This window comes from Beta vulgaris, chromosome 8 (assembly GCF_026745355.1).
Source record: "Beta vulgaris subsp. vulgaris cultivar EL10 chromosome 8, EL10.2, whole genome shotgun sequence".
Lineage (NCBI taxonomy): Eukaryota > Viridiplantae > Streptophyta > Magnoliopsida > Caryophyllales > Amaranthaceae > Beta > Beta vulgaris.
In genome coordinates, this window is record NC_079209.1 from 39,293,522 (window position 1) to 39,309,577 (window position 16,056).

The 16,056-nt window shown below is 33.7% G+C and overlaps 2 protein-coding genes and 1 long non-coding RNA gene across 23 annotated transcripts; all 3 read right to left on the reverse strand.

The window, feature by feature from the left end:
* Positions 1–208: 208 nt before the first annotated feature.
* LOC104901437 (beta-galactosidase 3) lies at positions 209–9,845 on the reverse strand. 21 transcript variants are annotated; one of them, XR_007268784.2, is made up of 8 exons: positions 9,638–9,845; positions 9,402–9,511; positions 8,536–9,313; positions 7,468–7,510; positions 5,729–5,815; positions 4,025–4,202; positions 660–2,401; positions 209–552 (listed from the first exon to the last, which is right to left on the reverse strand). XR_007268784.2 is itself a non-coding variant. In XM_048634518.2 (6 exons), the coding sequence occupies exons 1-4, from the start codon at positions 9,793–9,795 to the stop codon at positions 8,546–8,548; spliced, it is 588 nt and encodes a 195-aa protein (XP_048490475.1). In that variant the 5' UTR covers positions 9,796–9,833; the 3' UTR covers positions 3,032–3,688; positions 5,729–5,815; positions 8,536–8,545. The 21 variants fall into 21 exon arrangements, 4 of the variants coding, with proteins under 4 accessions (XP_048490475.1, XP_019106776.1, XP_048490474.1 ...); XR_007268783.2 differs by lacking the exon at positions 660–2,401 and having other exon boundaries at positions 222–552; positions 9,638–9,837; XR_007268785.2 differs by lacking the exon at positions 209–552 and having other exon boundaries at positions 561–2,398; positions 9,638–9,837.
* A 130-nt stretch (positions 9,846–9,975) lies between these two features.
* On the reverse strand, positions 9,976–11,231 carry LOC130589612 (uncharacterized). Its single transcript, XR_008967160.1, has 2 exons — positions 11,138–11,231; positions 9,976–10,177 (listed from the first exon to the last, which is right to left on the reverse strand). It is a non-coding gene; the product is annotated as an uncharacterized LOC130589612 (long non-coding RNA).
* Positions 11,232–12,875: 1,644 nt separating this feature from the next.
* On the reverse strand, positions 12,876–14,296 carry LOC104901438 (clathrin heavy chain 2-like). The gene is made up of 2 exons (XM_010689022.3): positions 13,181–14,296; positions 12,876–13,067 (listed from the first exon to the last, which is right to left on the reverse strand). The coding sequence occupies exons 1-2, from the start codon at positions 13,280–13,282 to the stop codon at positions 12,888–12,890; spliced, it is 282 nt and encodes a 93-aa protein (XP_010687324.2). The 5' UTR covers positions 13,283–14,296; the 3' UTR covers positions 12,876–12,887.
* Positions 14,297–16,056: the final 1,760 nt, after the last annotated feature.

The window sequence follows — 16,056 nt, forward strand, 5'->3', positions numbered from 1 at the left end:
TAATGATATGCAAATGTGACCCTGCTCCCTCCCAAAGAAACAAACTAGAATTTTGGATATTTTATGAATAACGGTTTCTTTTAGAAAACTAGTTGTTGCTCCGCGTGCCTACGCACACGGCGCCCCAAAATAGTGTAATTGTGATATTTGCATTCCGTTAGTCTTAAGTAGTGAAATGTTTATTTAGCACATATTCCAAAACAGGCGGTAAGTATACACGTTGTATTAATTGCATCAAGCAAACCAATGAAATATTGTGTGCAAACACAATTTATTTTTCTCGTTAATTTCATTTGGAAAGAGAATACATAATTAAGTTTATTTGAAGTGCAATTCTAATAGCTAAGTTAACAACTTTGATCCAGAAGTTGTTGTTAACTTGTAAGTTTTTCGTGTGCCGTTAAACTGTTTTTGAAACAGAGTTGTAATCTATTCCCGTAAGATAGATAGAAGGCTCAACTGCAGCACCCTATTTCTGAAAATTTATGCAGTTGTTGTGATTTGGATCAAGAACCTTGTTGTCATTTGTTCACGGAAGATGTTGGTAAAGGCCTAGCAAAAGGATGTAAATAGACAAGAAATTAGATCAATGGAGCATTTAAATCGAGTATGAGTACGTATGCAAATAAAGAAAAAGTGTAAAGTTCAAGAATGCTTACATTAGTCGATAGCTTGCTAACATGTTCGGTTGGCATTTTGAAAAGCACTTCACATTCTTTAGTGTAAGCAATCAACGACTCAAGCATGAATTATTTGAGCCAAATCATAGTTGTTATCATTTATAATGTATTTGAGATATTCGAATTAATTTAATATAATTACTATATTGAATGTCAAGCTATATGTTAAGATATTTGATATTTTTTCTCTCAAAAAAAAGAAAGATATTTAATGCTTTAGACTTGCAAATTTTAGCCTATATTAAATATTGTTAGGGACGTATGTAGAGTATATTGAAGAAAAAAATATAAGAGTAAAACATTTTCTGTTTGATGTTACAGATATGTATTGATGAAATATATATATGTGAGCATGATGCATACATTAAACTATCAAAGTCTCAAACCTACCTTCCTACCTCTTGATCTCTATCCTTCTTCCTATATGTCTATTTCTCGATCTCTATTCTTCTTCCTATATGTGTTTTTGCGAATATAAAAGATCTTTTGAAAATGTTCCTCTCTCTTTGTCCTCCCCTCTTTCCTGGTTGTTATGTTTATGTTTATAACGTCAAATACTACATTATCGTTCTCTCTTTGCATTCCGTATTTTCTTTCTTTCCTTCTATCGTCTTTATGATTTTTTGAATTTTCAAAAAAGTCTTAGATGTGTTTTTTAACTCATTCTTAATTGCACTTTAAAACAATCTCTTTTCACTCTATGTCTCTTATTCCTTCTTTCTCCCATCTTTATCCTTATATCATCCCCTTCTTTTTAACGTCATACCATCTTGATTCTTCCTCCTTTCACTATACTCTTATGCTATGTTTGGATAGCAAATTTTCATTTCAAATCCCGGATTTGGATGAAATCTATTGTTTGGATGGCATGGAATTTGAAATCATGGAATTTGTCCAAATTCTTATCAAAAGCCTATATTAGTAGAATTTGAAATTCAAGCTATTACCTTGTCATTTGAAATTCTCTTCTCATACATATCCCAACTCCATGAGTATTTATATCCCAACTTCACTCATTCTCTTTCTAATATTTATTTCTCTCTCCTTTAGTAAACGCACACTTTTTCTCTCTCCATTAAACCTCTATTTCTCTCTCCTCTATCAAACCCCCTTTACAAAACAATGATTAGGAATTGAAATACAAACTTTAAATTCCAGATTTCAATTCCATTATTTGAAATGAAATACAAGTTTCCAAACACTACCTTATGTGTTTGTGAATTACCCTTTCTACCTTTTCTTTTAAGGGACAAGATTGCATACACGAAGTGATTCCACTAAATGCAAAAAAAAAAAAAAATTAACATATGTAATTCGTTAAAAGTACAGTCATATTTGAGGAGAGAGTATTTTAGAGTAAGAGTTTAATAAAACTTTTAGCAACAAACTAACAAGCTTAACTAACTATTCCAACAAACTTATTGACTACCTAAACTTCTTGTAAGATACTTTCCTGCCTTCTTAAAAGACTTGCCCTCAAGTCTATTGAACATATCTAAGATTTCCTTTAATGTCCATAGCAACCTGTCAATAAGTTTTTAATCCTCCTGTTTTGAAAAACAACAGCTCCAACCCCTCAAACAATATCATGATATAAACATGCAAAAGACCTTTATGCAATGCCAAACTGGGATCATTCTGATTAAATTTTAGATCTGAATTCTCTGGAGCACATGCTTTTGAAGACCTTGCAATTCAAAAATGATGTGAAGCTCCTACTGCTGATGAGGAATAAGAAAATAATCAGTGTTTTTGGCAATTTAACTCGGTGAATGTTGTAAAGTGATAAAACAAAGGTCAAGTGGTCAACATAATTTTTCGAAGGAAGATTAACACCTTCCCGTAGTTGTAAAGTAGTAATTCTTTTGGGGAACATTAGCTAAAGTCTACTCCATGGTTGTTGCATTGTCACTAAAAACTGTAAACATATGATTTCTCATTACAAGGTTCTTTGCGTAAGAACTAAGGGGCCCTTAAGTTTGTTTGAAAATCATAGTTATTAAACATCTAATTTCTCTCATTAACGCCTCTCTGGGTTACCAAAACAGAGTGACCCTTTTATAATTTATTTACTGCAAATCAACAACCCATTATTAATTGAACAACAAAATACATGTCTCAACTCAAAATCAACACAAAGAACCTGTAAAGGCTCTAAACAATCAAAGTGCTACACTTTACTATCACGTAGTATTTTTTAGGTCGCTAATTCAAATATACATTGAACGATTATTAGACATGGCAACCTTTTAATACTAAAAGATAGAGAATCACCACCGATGTAATTTCATAAAGGGGCATCATCACAAAAATAATGAGGATGGAAGATTAATTTAATTCAATCTAAGAGATGGGAATAAACATCCAATTTCAAGAGATTTCCTCACAATATTATTCTCAATATGGCAAGGAAAGCCCCAAAGGCTGTTCAAAAATATCAAATAAAGCCCCTAAGACATTTCAGAGTGAATGAAAGAAGACAAAAAATGGAGCAAATCATTATTTAAGTAAATGCCCATAGGCCACAGGGAAGTATAATATCTTAAATAATCAATTAGGGAGATTCTAATTTAGCAAGCATAAAATGAAATAAACTTTCTCTAGACAACACTTTTCAAACTTTACATGCCTCTCCATTGAAGAGAGCTAAAGCCATAATAAACCAATTGTTTAGCTCATAGCAGCTGGAAAGGGCAATTTATGATTATTTGAAGCCTAAATTCATAGTGGTGGTATTACCAACTAAGTTGCCAAGATTTTGAGATAAAGACTGGATAGGCGAAGGCCACATTGGCTCGCTGTGTCCTAGCTGTCAAAGTCCAAAGTTTTCCTGAAATAAATCTTCTCTCTCAATCTAAAAATTTAAATGGAGTATGACATGCTAATGTTATGAGCTTTTTTTTGCTGCAATGAGAATCCTTGTGAAAAATGGCTTAATTATTTCCTAGAATGTGACGAACAAGAGGGATATGCCGGATTATATAACTGAATTCTGAGCAATAACGACCCTGCAATTGACGTAATAATTAATTAAAAGGAAGAAAGAAGCATTATGTAAAAGAGCATGGAAAACCTAAAATTGAAAGTCAAGTAAATAAGCACACTAATTTTGCATTTAGATTATTGTGTCCGATCGTTCCCATAGTAGCAAATTGATGTTAGAAAGAAAAGAGAATGCAAAAGTACAAACATAAATTTTAGCTGGAAATCAAAAAAAGAAGGCACCAACTCCATAGAAAAAAGATAGGGAGGGAGAGAAAGATATAATTGAGCATTAACTACAAGTGACATACAACCAAAACAAATGAAATTCTTGAAAAAAGAAATTTGACAGAGAAACTAACTTTATATTAGTAACTCATCACAAGAAAGAACAGACAGAGAGGATGACATTTTCACCAGTTGAATAGTGCGACGAATAGCCAAGAAGTCATTTAACTTCATCTCGAATAGCCGGCTATTTCTTGTGCATGCCGGAAAATACTTGTTTTCCTCTCCGGTAAATATTCAATATTCAGATTCCTGATATGCCACACCCATAGTCATATAAAAGGAGGCACGATAAGAGTTATGTATATTGATACTTAAGATTTTATTTTTTTTTTTAAAAAAAAGATGAAGACTGAGTTTACTTTATAGCAAAGACCAGGCAATAGTATCTTCCCTAGTATTGTAGCAATTGTAATTGAGAAAATATGATAGTAGTTGAGCGAGAGATTAGGGTTTTAACTGAGAAGGATTGGGGGTCATGAATATATGGTGCACAAATTTTACCAAGAAATATCAATCTTTTTATGAGATAAAAACAAACCTTCAAATCCACCCCAAACCTTCAAATCCACCCCTCCCCCTATGCTCACTTTTTCCTTTTACACTAAATCAATGGCTTCTCCTTCTGATTTTATGGACCTAGTAAAATCTCATCCTATAAAACCTTATACTACCTATCTTCCAAGTCATAAATGTGTGGAATAACAATTTCATTACAGCTACATACAAATATAATGTACAAAAGATCAAAAGCAAAGATATAATCTTCAAGACTAAGTTAACATAATAGAGGCATTGAGTTTGCAGACAAAGGTCAGACAGTAGCAATGCTAATATCGAACCCTAGAAAATTTTAGGAACAATGAAAGTATACAAAGGCAAAAAAACAATCCCTAATATAATGATGTATACAAGTACGGACATTTAGACGAACCTCATAGTCTCACTCCATAATAAAGGTGAAGTAACTACATAGCCTATCCTACATCAATACCCCCAAGAAAGGGCGTGTCTTAACTATCTCTTCCGCCAAAAACATAGCCAACTTAAAAGGCAAATTGCAAAAATAAACAAATTTCAAAAAGTTCAACACAGAACCCACATCTGCATAGGATGCTGGTGGAAGGTGTGAGAAGGTTAAAATATATGATCCATAATCTCTAATCAATCAAGTTTCACTCGTGAAAAACATATACTGCGAAGGAGAAGTTGAGTAGAAAAAAATACAAGAATGATATAATATAGAAGGTGAGCGTCACTCACATCAAATTATTATAGTAATGCATATAAGTATTATAAGTAGTACTCAAGATACATTGGCTATGAAATTATGCCAACTTGAGGATCTCCTCTGCAAGATTGTTAAGGACTCGACCTAGCACTATGATGATCATATTTATCATCATATGGTGGGCTCCGAGAACCACTTTGATATGCATCCGATTTCCTATTTTCATTTGGTTCTTTTTTGTCCCCCTAAGAAGTATACAGAACCGAGTTTATACTAAAGAAATATCACTTTATGAAGGAAAACTAAATTGCATTGCAAACATTGTTGTTATCTTTGTCTCTTAAAGCAGAAACCCAACCTAATCAAATCCTGCCTATCTTTAAAAAACATCCAGTGCAAATTCCACAAGCAAGACATCAGGAGAAACATAGTTCTAATCCTACCCCTAATGAACTGACACTAAAGAAATGGATAGATGTACGATATACAGCTTCTTTGCCGCTATAAGATTTAATATTTCAAAGGCTAAAACATTGGGATACCTTACCAAAGAGATCATCAATAGAGTAAGAGGCCGCAACATGTGCATCATTAGATGGGTTCCATTCCGAAACATTGAAGCCATTTACAATCCCTAATAGTAGAAGAACCAATACAAGAATATAAAGCATGAAGAGACATATTACTATATTAGTACATGAACAGAACTGTCAAACATAGTATAGAAACTATAGAAGTACCATTTAATACAAACTTTCGGCTGGTGAATTTATTGCTGATTTGTTGTACATGAAATTGGACGAAAATGATGAGACCATGCATCGTTGTGAATTGAACATCATAGATGACACACAAGATGCAAAACAAAAAAGGAACTACGTACTCAAATAATATTATCAGCAAGCAGAAAACTCTGTATGCAAAAGAAAGTTGAATAAGCATCATAAAGGACGAAAATTTCTAAAGCATTGAAGTTAAATTTGCAAGATAGGGGAAGGATAGAGAAGAAAGGGGGGAGCCACAAAGGCTATATTATTTTTCTTTTTCTTCTTTTGCCTTGATTACTAATTAATTATTTCGTAAAATGGGCCTAAGCATGAAGCCTTTCTTGCTTGTGGGTAAGCATGCCAGCTTAGTTCTTAGGCTTCTTATTGTCATAAAAAAGAATCAATCATAAAAGTTACCTTATTTTTTACAGGGAGGCGAAAAGTTTTTGATGGTACAATAGATAATATACATCTAGACTGGAAATTCTGGGAGTTAGTAAAGGTAATTGTGAGGGGCAAAAATTTTGCACAAGTAAAACATGTGGCTATATTTTTGGAAGCAGGGACTGGTGGGGTGCTTGTATCAATAGATAAAACTACTAAAGGCTACACAATCATCATTTATCAAGGAAAGAACTATCAGCAACCTCTTCGATTAAGGCCTAGGAATTTGCTAACAAAAAGGCAGGCATTAGCACGGTCAATCGAACTGCAAAGACGTGAGGTGAGTTCTGTTGATATGTATGCCCTTTTACCATATAAGTAGATGAAGCCATTCTTTTTTACATTTGTCTTGTGACTTGTGCCTATTATAGGGCCTGAAGCATAATATCTTAAGTTTACATGAACAAATAGAGTTGCTGCAGTCTGAAATAGTATGAATCTACTTTAATTTAGCATGTCTTGTTGAATCTTCAAAGCGAACTCTAAGGCCGACCTACCCTTTTTAACTTTTCTGCAAGAAGATCTGAAAAACGGAAAAGAAATTGATGATAAACATTTTATGAAAAATTGGACGATCCTTCAATTCCTTCTGGTGATGACATGGAAGAGGTAAGAGGGTTATTGTATGCTTGTGCATTCATCATAGATCAGTTTGTCACTTAAAGTGTGCTTAGATGATCTGGCTAGAAAGAAAGTGGAGGAACAGTCTGGTCAATTCTACCTTGTTTGGGTAGGAAATAGGGAAGGGAATGAAAGAGGGAGTCCTTTTTCCTTCCCCTTTCGATGAATCATATCCTTCCATATTTGGTTGGGAGGAAAACATTTTCCTGGAAAAGTGGTTTTTCTAAATGCCTTTATTTGGTTTGTAATGGATGGAAAATAGCTCCAAGGATGGAAAGCATCTTCCTAAGAATTTTACGAATTACCCCATTATATAACAAACTTGTCCAACGGAAAAAAAAATCCAAAACCGAAAATTAAAATAAAAAGAAACCACGAAGTTGAAAAATAAATCAAAGGAAATTAACAAAGTAAAACTCTAGAAATCGATTAGAGGAAAGGAAAGGGAACTTACCAATTCTCTAATTGCTACCAACTTTCTGTCAAACCAAATGACCCTAGCCATAAATCAATACAACACTTTAGATCCAAAAAATTCTAAAAGAAATGAAATCATTAACTCATGTGAAGGTGGAAGATAGAGAAGGAATGAAATAGGTGATGTCTTGTTTCATTGAAGAAAAATGAATCGTAGCAACTTCTTCATCTTTGAATAGGCAAAACCATCTGTCTATCTATATATCATACCTACCTATACTTATAGAGTTGCATTTATGCTTCTTGACTGTTTGTGTACTTTTTAACAACAAATTGCATGCTTGACCAATTAATTGTTCATATTGTTTATGATGCTCTCTTATCTATAGAACTATAGAAGTACTTCTGGGGTTGGTTCCTGTTAATACACAGTAGATCTAAATTTGATGCCAAGGAGTGTATGTGTGTGAGGCAGGCTGCTTTGAGCTTAGGTGGTGCTTTCTGTCACTGCTAGGTCCTTGAGACATGTGATAAGTCGGAATTTATATCAAGTATTCAATCAACAATTCTGGATATCTCCTGATTTAAGGTTTTCTTAAGGCAGGGGCTGGCGAACTGTCCGAACATCTTCCTGATATGGTTTTGAATTTGTGGTAAACAGGTTAAGTTGTACCTGTTTCGGGAGCATCCTTCTATGGTTTGCCAAAATGCTATGGCATGGGGTGTGCACTGTATAACCAGTTCTCTTCGATGATATCCCAGAAGGTCTAGGAAAGATACTATTGTTGTGTGTGATATAGTATGGGTTGTTAGCTGGGGAAGCTATGTTGTCATCTAATGAAGGGGCTCGACTGTTGTGTTAATGGCTTAATGCACATGTGGAGGAGTTGAGTCTATAGGGGAAAAATATATAAAAAGCATGTGGAATTTTTTGTGACACTTATATAAAATATTATCTTGCAACACTCAGAATATTTTTGTGACAGTAGATAGTGAGCCAATCTGTAAGAAAACTATGAATTCCAGATTGACAACCTGTGAAACCCATTGTGCATCTTTAATTAGTTATAGAACAGAGTTACAGATTGGAAGCAACAATACTTACCTATTATAGTTCAGGGCATTATGATTCCTTTATGTGTCGAGAAGATATAGGTAGCCACCTCAAAGTATAGCTTCGAATATGTATCGGGAAATATCTTTAGTATTTTTTTATCGCTATCCTCCCATGATTTTGTGGGATCCTATCAATTACAAAGATATAAAGGAACATCAATCTCAAATTCCACACTAATAAAATTCGGTTACTGCATCCATTTATCTATCTAATCAAATAAAATTGCTTCTTATTAGAGCAATAGATTGAAAACATGACAGTTCGAACCACCATACAATATCTAGCAAGTCACAAATCCTTCCAATAAAACCTCAAAAGGCAAGACCCAAACCAAACCCAACCATGAAATCGAAAAAAAAAAATCGATAAAGACTTCAAAAAGTAAAAATATAAGAATTAAGAACCCTAGCTTAAACATAGAACTTCAACATCAACAATAGAAACTCGAGTAAATTAGACGCAAATTAAACATAGAATGGAAATCCCAAACTACTCGAAATTTAGAGAAAAAAAAGAGGCAAAATTCGAGAAACTCAAGTAAATTAAACCTAATTGAAAAAAAAATAGCAAACAACATCATTTGGCCTCACGAATTGAGTCGCATTAGTTGTTTTTCTGAGCGATCTTTTCAAGCATTGATGATTGATGAAGCCTTTGAGTAAGCCAACTGCTATGCTCAGTAGTGAAGTTTTGTTTGCACCAGGTTGTAGATTTACTGTTTTATTGAAGGTAAATCTTCTATTCTTTCGACCTCCAAAGGAGGATCCTGCAAGTGATTGTTAATGATTTTATCAGACGGAAAGAACCTATTATTGAAGAGTCGTCTCCTTGTAAAAAGTTACAGTATGCCGTACCTATAAGCTGTCCATTCACAAAAACATGCACAGCGTGTCCTGTAGATTCCACTATGAGTGTCGGGCGATCCCCACCGTGAAAGAAAGACTCGGATGGATTAATATCAACACTGCAAGAAACCAAACAATTGAAAAAAAATTGGAACACTCAAGTAAGACTTTATAATTTGAATTTTCAGTGATGATTGGAGACTACAATAAGCCTGTGAAAATAGGACATGAAACAACGTTATTACCTAGTTTTGCACCAGAGATAGTCAGTACTATCCCTGGTCATATTTATCTGTTCTAGGAGACCAAGGGCTGTTATTGTTGAACCATAATCTAGAGCTGATACATCTTCATTATAACTTTCCCATGATAGTATTTTTATGCTGCTCGACACCATTTCCATGTGTGATGTTTGTTCTCCCACCTGTAATACATCATGTACAACAAGATATTATTACAATCCCACTCAAGTCATCACCTTGAAGAAAGTTGACTAATGAATGAAAGTGTAACACCCCGATAATTCTCTCTTTCTAGAAAATACTTTTATAACAAATCTAGAGAATTTTGCAGCGGAAAACAATTACTAAAATAAAATCAACTTTATTAAACTTATGAAATAAATGACAACTGTTTCGAAACTAAAGCACACCAACTAAAAATCTCAAACTTAAGTAAAGATGTCCCTACGAAAACAACTTCAACTATACTAAGTATAAGCCTCTCCATTCCAGATTCCCAATGCAATGCATCTGCAAACCTGTAATGTCAATGCAATACTGACTCTGCTCACCAGAAGGATCATCACAGGATCAATAGGCAAAGCCATGATCACACACACAAACACGCACGTAATCAGCAAAGCTGAGTACTACATATCAGGCATAAATAATCCTAAACATGATACTACAACATAAATAATAATAAGCATATAACAAATGCAGATGACTCTTACTGAACTAGACTCTAAACTTTTATTTCTTCTTTAAATGGAATAGTTATGGGACGAGTTGTCTATACTGAAGTAGGAGATATGGGAGCTACCACATATTCCAATTGACCTGCGATATCGAGGAACCTTTGAGCTAAAAAGGAAAGGTGATCAATCCAATCCTAGGAAAATACATATCACGGCGGACTATGTATCCCAACCCTTAGTGTCCAACTCTAGACGTGCACCAGTCTAAAGTCTATAACCTATCTCGTTTCACTTTACGTTGCATTCATTTTTATACTTGTGTTGACACCAACCAAGCACACAACACATATAACTAATAATCACATAAGATCACAAAACTCCTTTTTATCTTAGAATTAACAAGTTACAACTTATCATTCAAGACTCTTTTAACTTCTTTTATTCTTTGCTAACTTGCCTGTTGAACCTAGCCAACAGTAAACTGTACCTTTATTAGGTATAACTCATAATTACCAAATAAGATCCACGGTTCTTATAAGATAAATAAATAACTCAAAGAATCTATGTAACACATGATTCCAATCTACTTACATTAATTCACTCACGAATTAATACCAAACTAAATTATCTGCTTGCATCAAACTTCCATACAAACAATCTTACTTATACATATTCTTAGTTTACATGTAGCACACAGGCAAGTAACATGTAAAGCAATCTCAGTAAATCATATATATGAACAACAAGGTCCTATACATGATACTACAAAATAAAAACATCCCTAAAGCATGTTTCTAACCATATAGCACGTAGACTATGTACGTACCTTGTATAAACGCAACGGTAGGCCACTTTTATGTTCTAAAAGTCCCCTACTATAAATTCTCCGCCTACAACAATAAAATAATCAAGTAAATACTTGAACTAAAAAAAATACAGCAACTTTAAAAGTCCCAAACCTTTTTAAACGTCTTTAAAAATCGTTTTTATAAATTTAAACCCTCGTTATTTTTAATCCCTAGTATAGTACAACTATTCCAGTGATTAAAAATCATTAAAACCTTAAAATACTAACTTTCTGAATTTCCAGCATTTCTAAACTTTCTGAAAATATTTTAAATGCATATAAAAATCGTATTCCAATCAAAATTCATATTTGTACTTTAAATATACGGTTTCTAGTGATTTAAAACCCTAAAAACCATATCTTTTCATGATTAAAACTAAAAATAATAAATCTGAAATTTTTTTCTTTATACATATGAGACCGAAACTAATTTCTTCATAATAAATAATAACTCAATCATAATCATGTAAAGTAATAAAATAACAATAAAAATTAGGACTTTAATGGAATCTTAAAGGAGAAGTAAAGAAAAACAACCGAATTGGAGGAGGAAGGCAGCGCCGGACTGAAGGCAGCAGCAAGGATGGCGGCAGCAAGAGTTTGGCTTCAAGAAAATATTTGTGACGTTTCTTGTTCAACAAGAAACGTTACTTAGCGAAGAAGAAACGATTTTTGAGAGAACGATGAACTCACGCACAAAGAAGGAGGAGAGAGAAAACGTCGAGTGAGGGAGAAGTATGAAGGACGTGATTTTTGAAGTAAATAATTGGGTTGGATAAAATAATTGGGTTTTAGGATATTTACAAAAAGACTAATCCTTTTTGGTTTAGGAAAAGAGATAAGATTAGAATTTAGGAAAAGAGATAAGATTTAAAATTTATTTGATGACTAAAAAGATGATCAACTTAGGACTTTAATCATCAATAGGACTCTTTTCCTTTTTATCCTTTTAGGAGTTTCGATTCCATTAAACTTCTTTTTAAATAAATATTTTAAATGCTTAAAGCTTTTATTAAGACATGCTTAATTAAAACATTTTCAATTTTATTAAGTCATGCAAAATATTTTTAGTTGACTTTTAAAAATAGTCAACCCTTTTTAAAAGTCAAACCATTTCCAAACTCATTTGGATTTAAATATAACTACATAAATAACTTAATATATTTATGAAAATCCTTTAAAAATGTGGGGGATTACAGAAAGACGCATGCTTATATAATTCCTCCTGTATACATACTCTTGTGGTGTTGAAAATTACATTTTTGCCTATTATTGAAGAGAACTTTAGCACCAGATTCTGTATCATAGTTGGAAAGAAAGGCCGAACAGCCTCCTGGTTCTGGAATAAATAAGTGAACCATTTCCAATCGAGCATATTGTTCTCTTTTGCATTTAGCAACATAAGATTTTTACCTCACTAAGCGTCTGTGTTTGTCGTTTGACAAAGTTGGAGGCGCAAAATAAGCGCAACTCTAAAAATTGAAATTGATAATGCCAAATCTAAAAATAAGAACCCAAGCCATTTTCATTGACCGGCAACTCTAAGAAATGTTATGTCAGAAAGCTGCCAACTAAGAACAGCAATCTCCTACAAAGGAATTGATCTTATGTCCCAATAAATAAGCAAAACTCAATAATTTGTCTAATTTCTATTATTGACTATACTATATTAACAATACCTAAAGCATACGAACTATTGGGACAAATCAATCATCTCGATGTACAACTCTCAAGAAGTAATGACTGTCAGCATAAGAAAGGAAGGTGATAAAGTGATGCAAAGCTGCAAAGGAAGCTTACCAGGCTGGGCACCAAGTTCAATGACATGCAACTTTGAAGTAACCTGTCCAGCATTAGATGTCTTGCTGGCAAAGGAAATAAGAGGTGAAGGATTTTCGTTTCCAGGAACCTATACCAATAATACGAATCACTGGTGAGTATCAATGAATGTGACAGAATACTTATAATAATCTACTTAGATATTTCTAGAGAAAAACAGAGGCATTCAAGGATGAGGAGGACCTTGAATTGAGCAAATGAAGCTGCATGAACTTCAAGAGCTTGACTACGCTGCTGATCCACTGAAAACAGCTGCATATTTCCTTTAACCATGCCTAACATCATGGGCGTAATCCATTTCCAGATACAACCTAAAGAAAGGAATAGTAAACTATTATAGCATCTCCATATCAATAAAGTTAACAACCAACAACATGACTCAAATATGCCCAATAAAAAACCAAAACGTCACATACCATCTCAGGCATTTGATAGGACTTTATCTTTGCTTTTGATTCAACATTAAATATCTGAAGATGATCCTGAGTAGTCCCGGGAAGTTGAACTTCATATTAAAGATCACAAATCAGCAAGTGTACAAAGAAAATAATTAAATCACAAGCATAATAAACTTTAACATACTAAAACCCCAAAACAAAATCACCAAAATTAGAAAATAGGACAGCAGAAAAAGGCCCCTTAATTAAATCACAAGCATAATAAACTTATTCCCATCTCTAAACTTATTCCCCAAAACAAACTCACCAACTGGAAACTAAGTAGGAAATCAGAAAGGTTATAGATTAGAAAATTGTCTTGCCCTATTAACTTTAACATACTAAAGCCCCAAAATAAAATCACCAAAATTATAGTAAAAAATAAATAAAAATATTGGAATAACCTACCACTTTCAGTTGGAATTTCAAGTTGTGGGGAAGAAGAAAAAGACCAAGAGGCAGTTTGATCTCAAGAAAAGTATTTATAGTAGAGAAATATGTAGCAAAGAAGGTTAAACCCTAGGTTGAGGAGGACAAAATTTGAGCCATGTCAAATACATTGATTAAAAAATAGGAATTATTGTACTGCAAACTTCTGGTCTGGTATGGCCTCACCCTCAAAACAAGGAACTAATTCTCTTTTTTCCTAGTTGGAAGCTGGTTAGAACACAAGTAAAGCAACTATATAATCCTGCTGTGCCACCTCCCCAGCCCAATGGGAAATCATGATTACAGCAATATAAAGTGCGATTTCCTTAATTCTTTCATGCTAACTTGTTTAATTGTTAATTTAATAAAATGGATAAAATAAATTTAAACTCAGGAATTCAAACCAATCTTCCCACCCAAACCAAAATCATAGAAATTCAACAAAAAATAAAAATTCAGGAATTCAAACCAATCTTTCCATCCAAACCAAAATCATAGATAAAACAAAAAAGTTAAACTCAGGAATTCAAACCAAAACCAAAATCATAGATAAATAAAGTAACAAAAGAACACGAATACACAATCCAGTAGATCCAGTAGAACCAAATTAAATCAAACGACCAACCTCCAAATCCCAGAATTGAGCCACATCCGAAATCCATTAGTAAGCATCGTAGACTCAGACGGAGCTCGCATTGGAGTAAAACTTGAGCCTTTGAATTCGATGCGACGCAATTTCGCTGTTCTTTGCATCTTGAATTCCTGAATTCCGAATTCGATTGATTGATTTTGTCAATTTTGTGGATTGAATTCCTAATCTCTAATTTCTAAGCTCAGCTAATTTCTATTTCCAAACTGAGTGGATTGAATTTTGAGAACAACTGGGACCGTGGATTTTGTGGATTGATGATTGATGATGATGATTGAATACCTAATCTCTAATTTCTAAAATCAGCTCTAATTTCTAAAATTTCTATTTGCAAATTTTGTGGATTGATGATTGATGATGATTGATGAATTTTGAGAACAACTGAGATTACTGGAATTGGAAATTGGATAGGAACTCAACTGAGATTTTGTGGATTGAATTTTGAGAACAACTGAGAAGCTGCGAGATTGAGGAGGAGGAGGAAGGATTACATCACGTGAAGGAAGCGTGCGTTGAAATATGAGTGGGAACATGTGAGCAGCACATGCAAATGACTGGGACCTGGATTTTGTGGATTGATGATTGATGATGATGATTGAATACCTAATCTCTAATTTCTAAAATCAGCTCTAATTTCTAAAATTTCTATTTGCAAATTTTGTGGATTGATGATTGATGATGATTGATGAATTTTGAGAACAACTGAGATTACTGGAATTGGAAATTGGATAGGAACTCAACTGAGATTTTGTAGATTGAATTTTGAGAACAACTGAGAAGCTGCGAGATTGAGGAGGAGGAGGAAGGATTACATCACGTGAAGGAAGCGTGCGTTGAAATATGAGTGGGAACATGTGAGCAGCACATGCAAATGACTGGGACCGTGGATTTTGTGGATTGATGATTGATGATGATGATTGAATACCTAATCTCTAATTTCTAAAATCAGCTCTAATTTCTAAAATTTCTATTTGCAAATTTTGTGGATTGATGATTGATGATGATTGATGAATTTTGAGAACAACTGAGATTACTGGAATTGGAAATTGGATAGGAACTCAACTGAGATTTTGTGGATTGAATTTTGAGAACAACTGAGAAGCTGCGAGATTGAGGAGGAGGAGGAAGGATTACATCACGTGAAGGAAGCGTGCGTTGAAATATGAGTGGGAACATGTGAGCAGCACATGCAAATGAAATGAACAGTAAATATCAACCTTTTGTCACTCATAACACTATTGAAAGGAATAGTGTCTTCAACTCCTACTTTTAAAAGGTGTAAGATAAATCTCTTGAATTCTTGGGTAATTTTTCAACTTCAAAACTATGAGTTAATTTTATTTTTCTATAACGGGGTGTGAAACTGTCAGAATTGGTGAAGGACTTAATCCTTATTTGGCTGACAAATTATTCTTGGAAAATTGGAAAATGGTTGGGTCACTGCTCAATAACATTGTGCAAAGGGCGATTTGATGTGCTCGTGAACCGCGTAAACCAAATCCTTAGAAGCTTTACTTGCACAATTGTCAATGCACAACTAACTT

What these genes read in the sequence shown, in the direction of transcription:
- LOC104901437 (XM_048634518.2), bottom strand. Translation starts at nt 9,795, where the DNA reads ATGGAAATGGTGTCGAGCAGCATAAAAATACTATCATGGGAAAGTTAT. An exon ending in TATCTCTGGTGCAAAACTAG is followed by an intron (nt 9,512 to 9,637) that starts GTAATAACGTTG and finishes GGTTTCTTGCAG; the next exon opens with TGTTGATATTAATCCATCCG. An exon ending in TGTGAATGGACAGCTTATAG is followed by an intron (nt 9,314 to 9,401) that starts GTACGGCATACT and finishes AATCACTTGCAG; the next exon opens with GATCCTCCTTTGGAGGTCGA.
- LOC104901438 (XM_010689022.3), bottom strand. Translation starts at nt 13,282, where the DNA reads ATGATGTTAGGCATGGTTAAAGGAAATATGCAGCTGTTTTCAGTGGAT. An exon ending in CTTCATTTGCTCAATTCAAG is followed by an intron (nt 13,068 to 13,180) that starts GTCCTCCTCATC and finishes TTATTGGTATAG; the next exon opens with GTTCCTGGAAACGAAAATCC.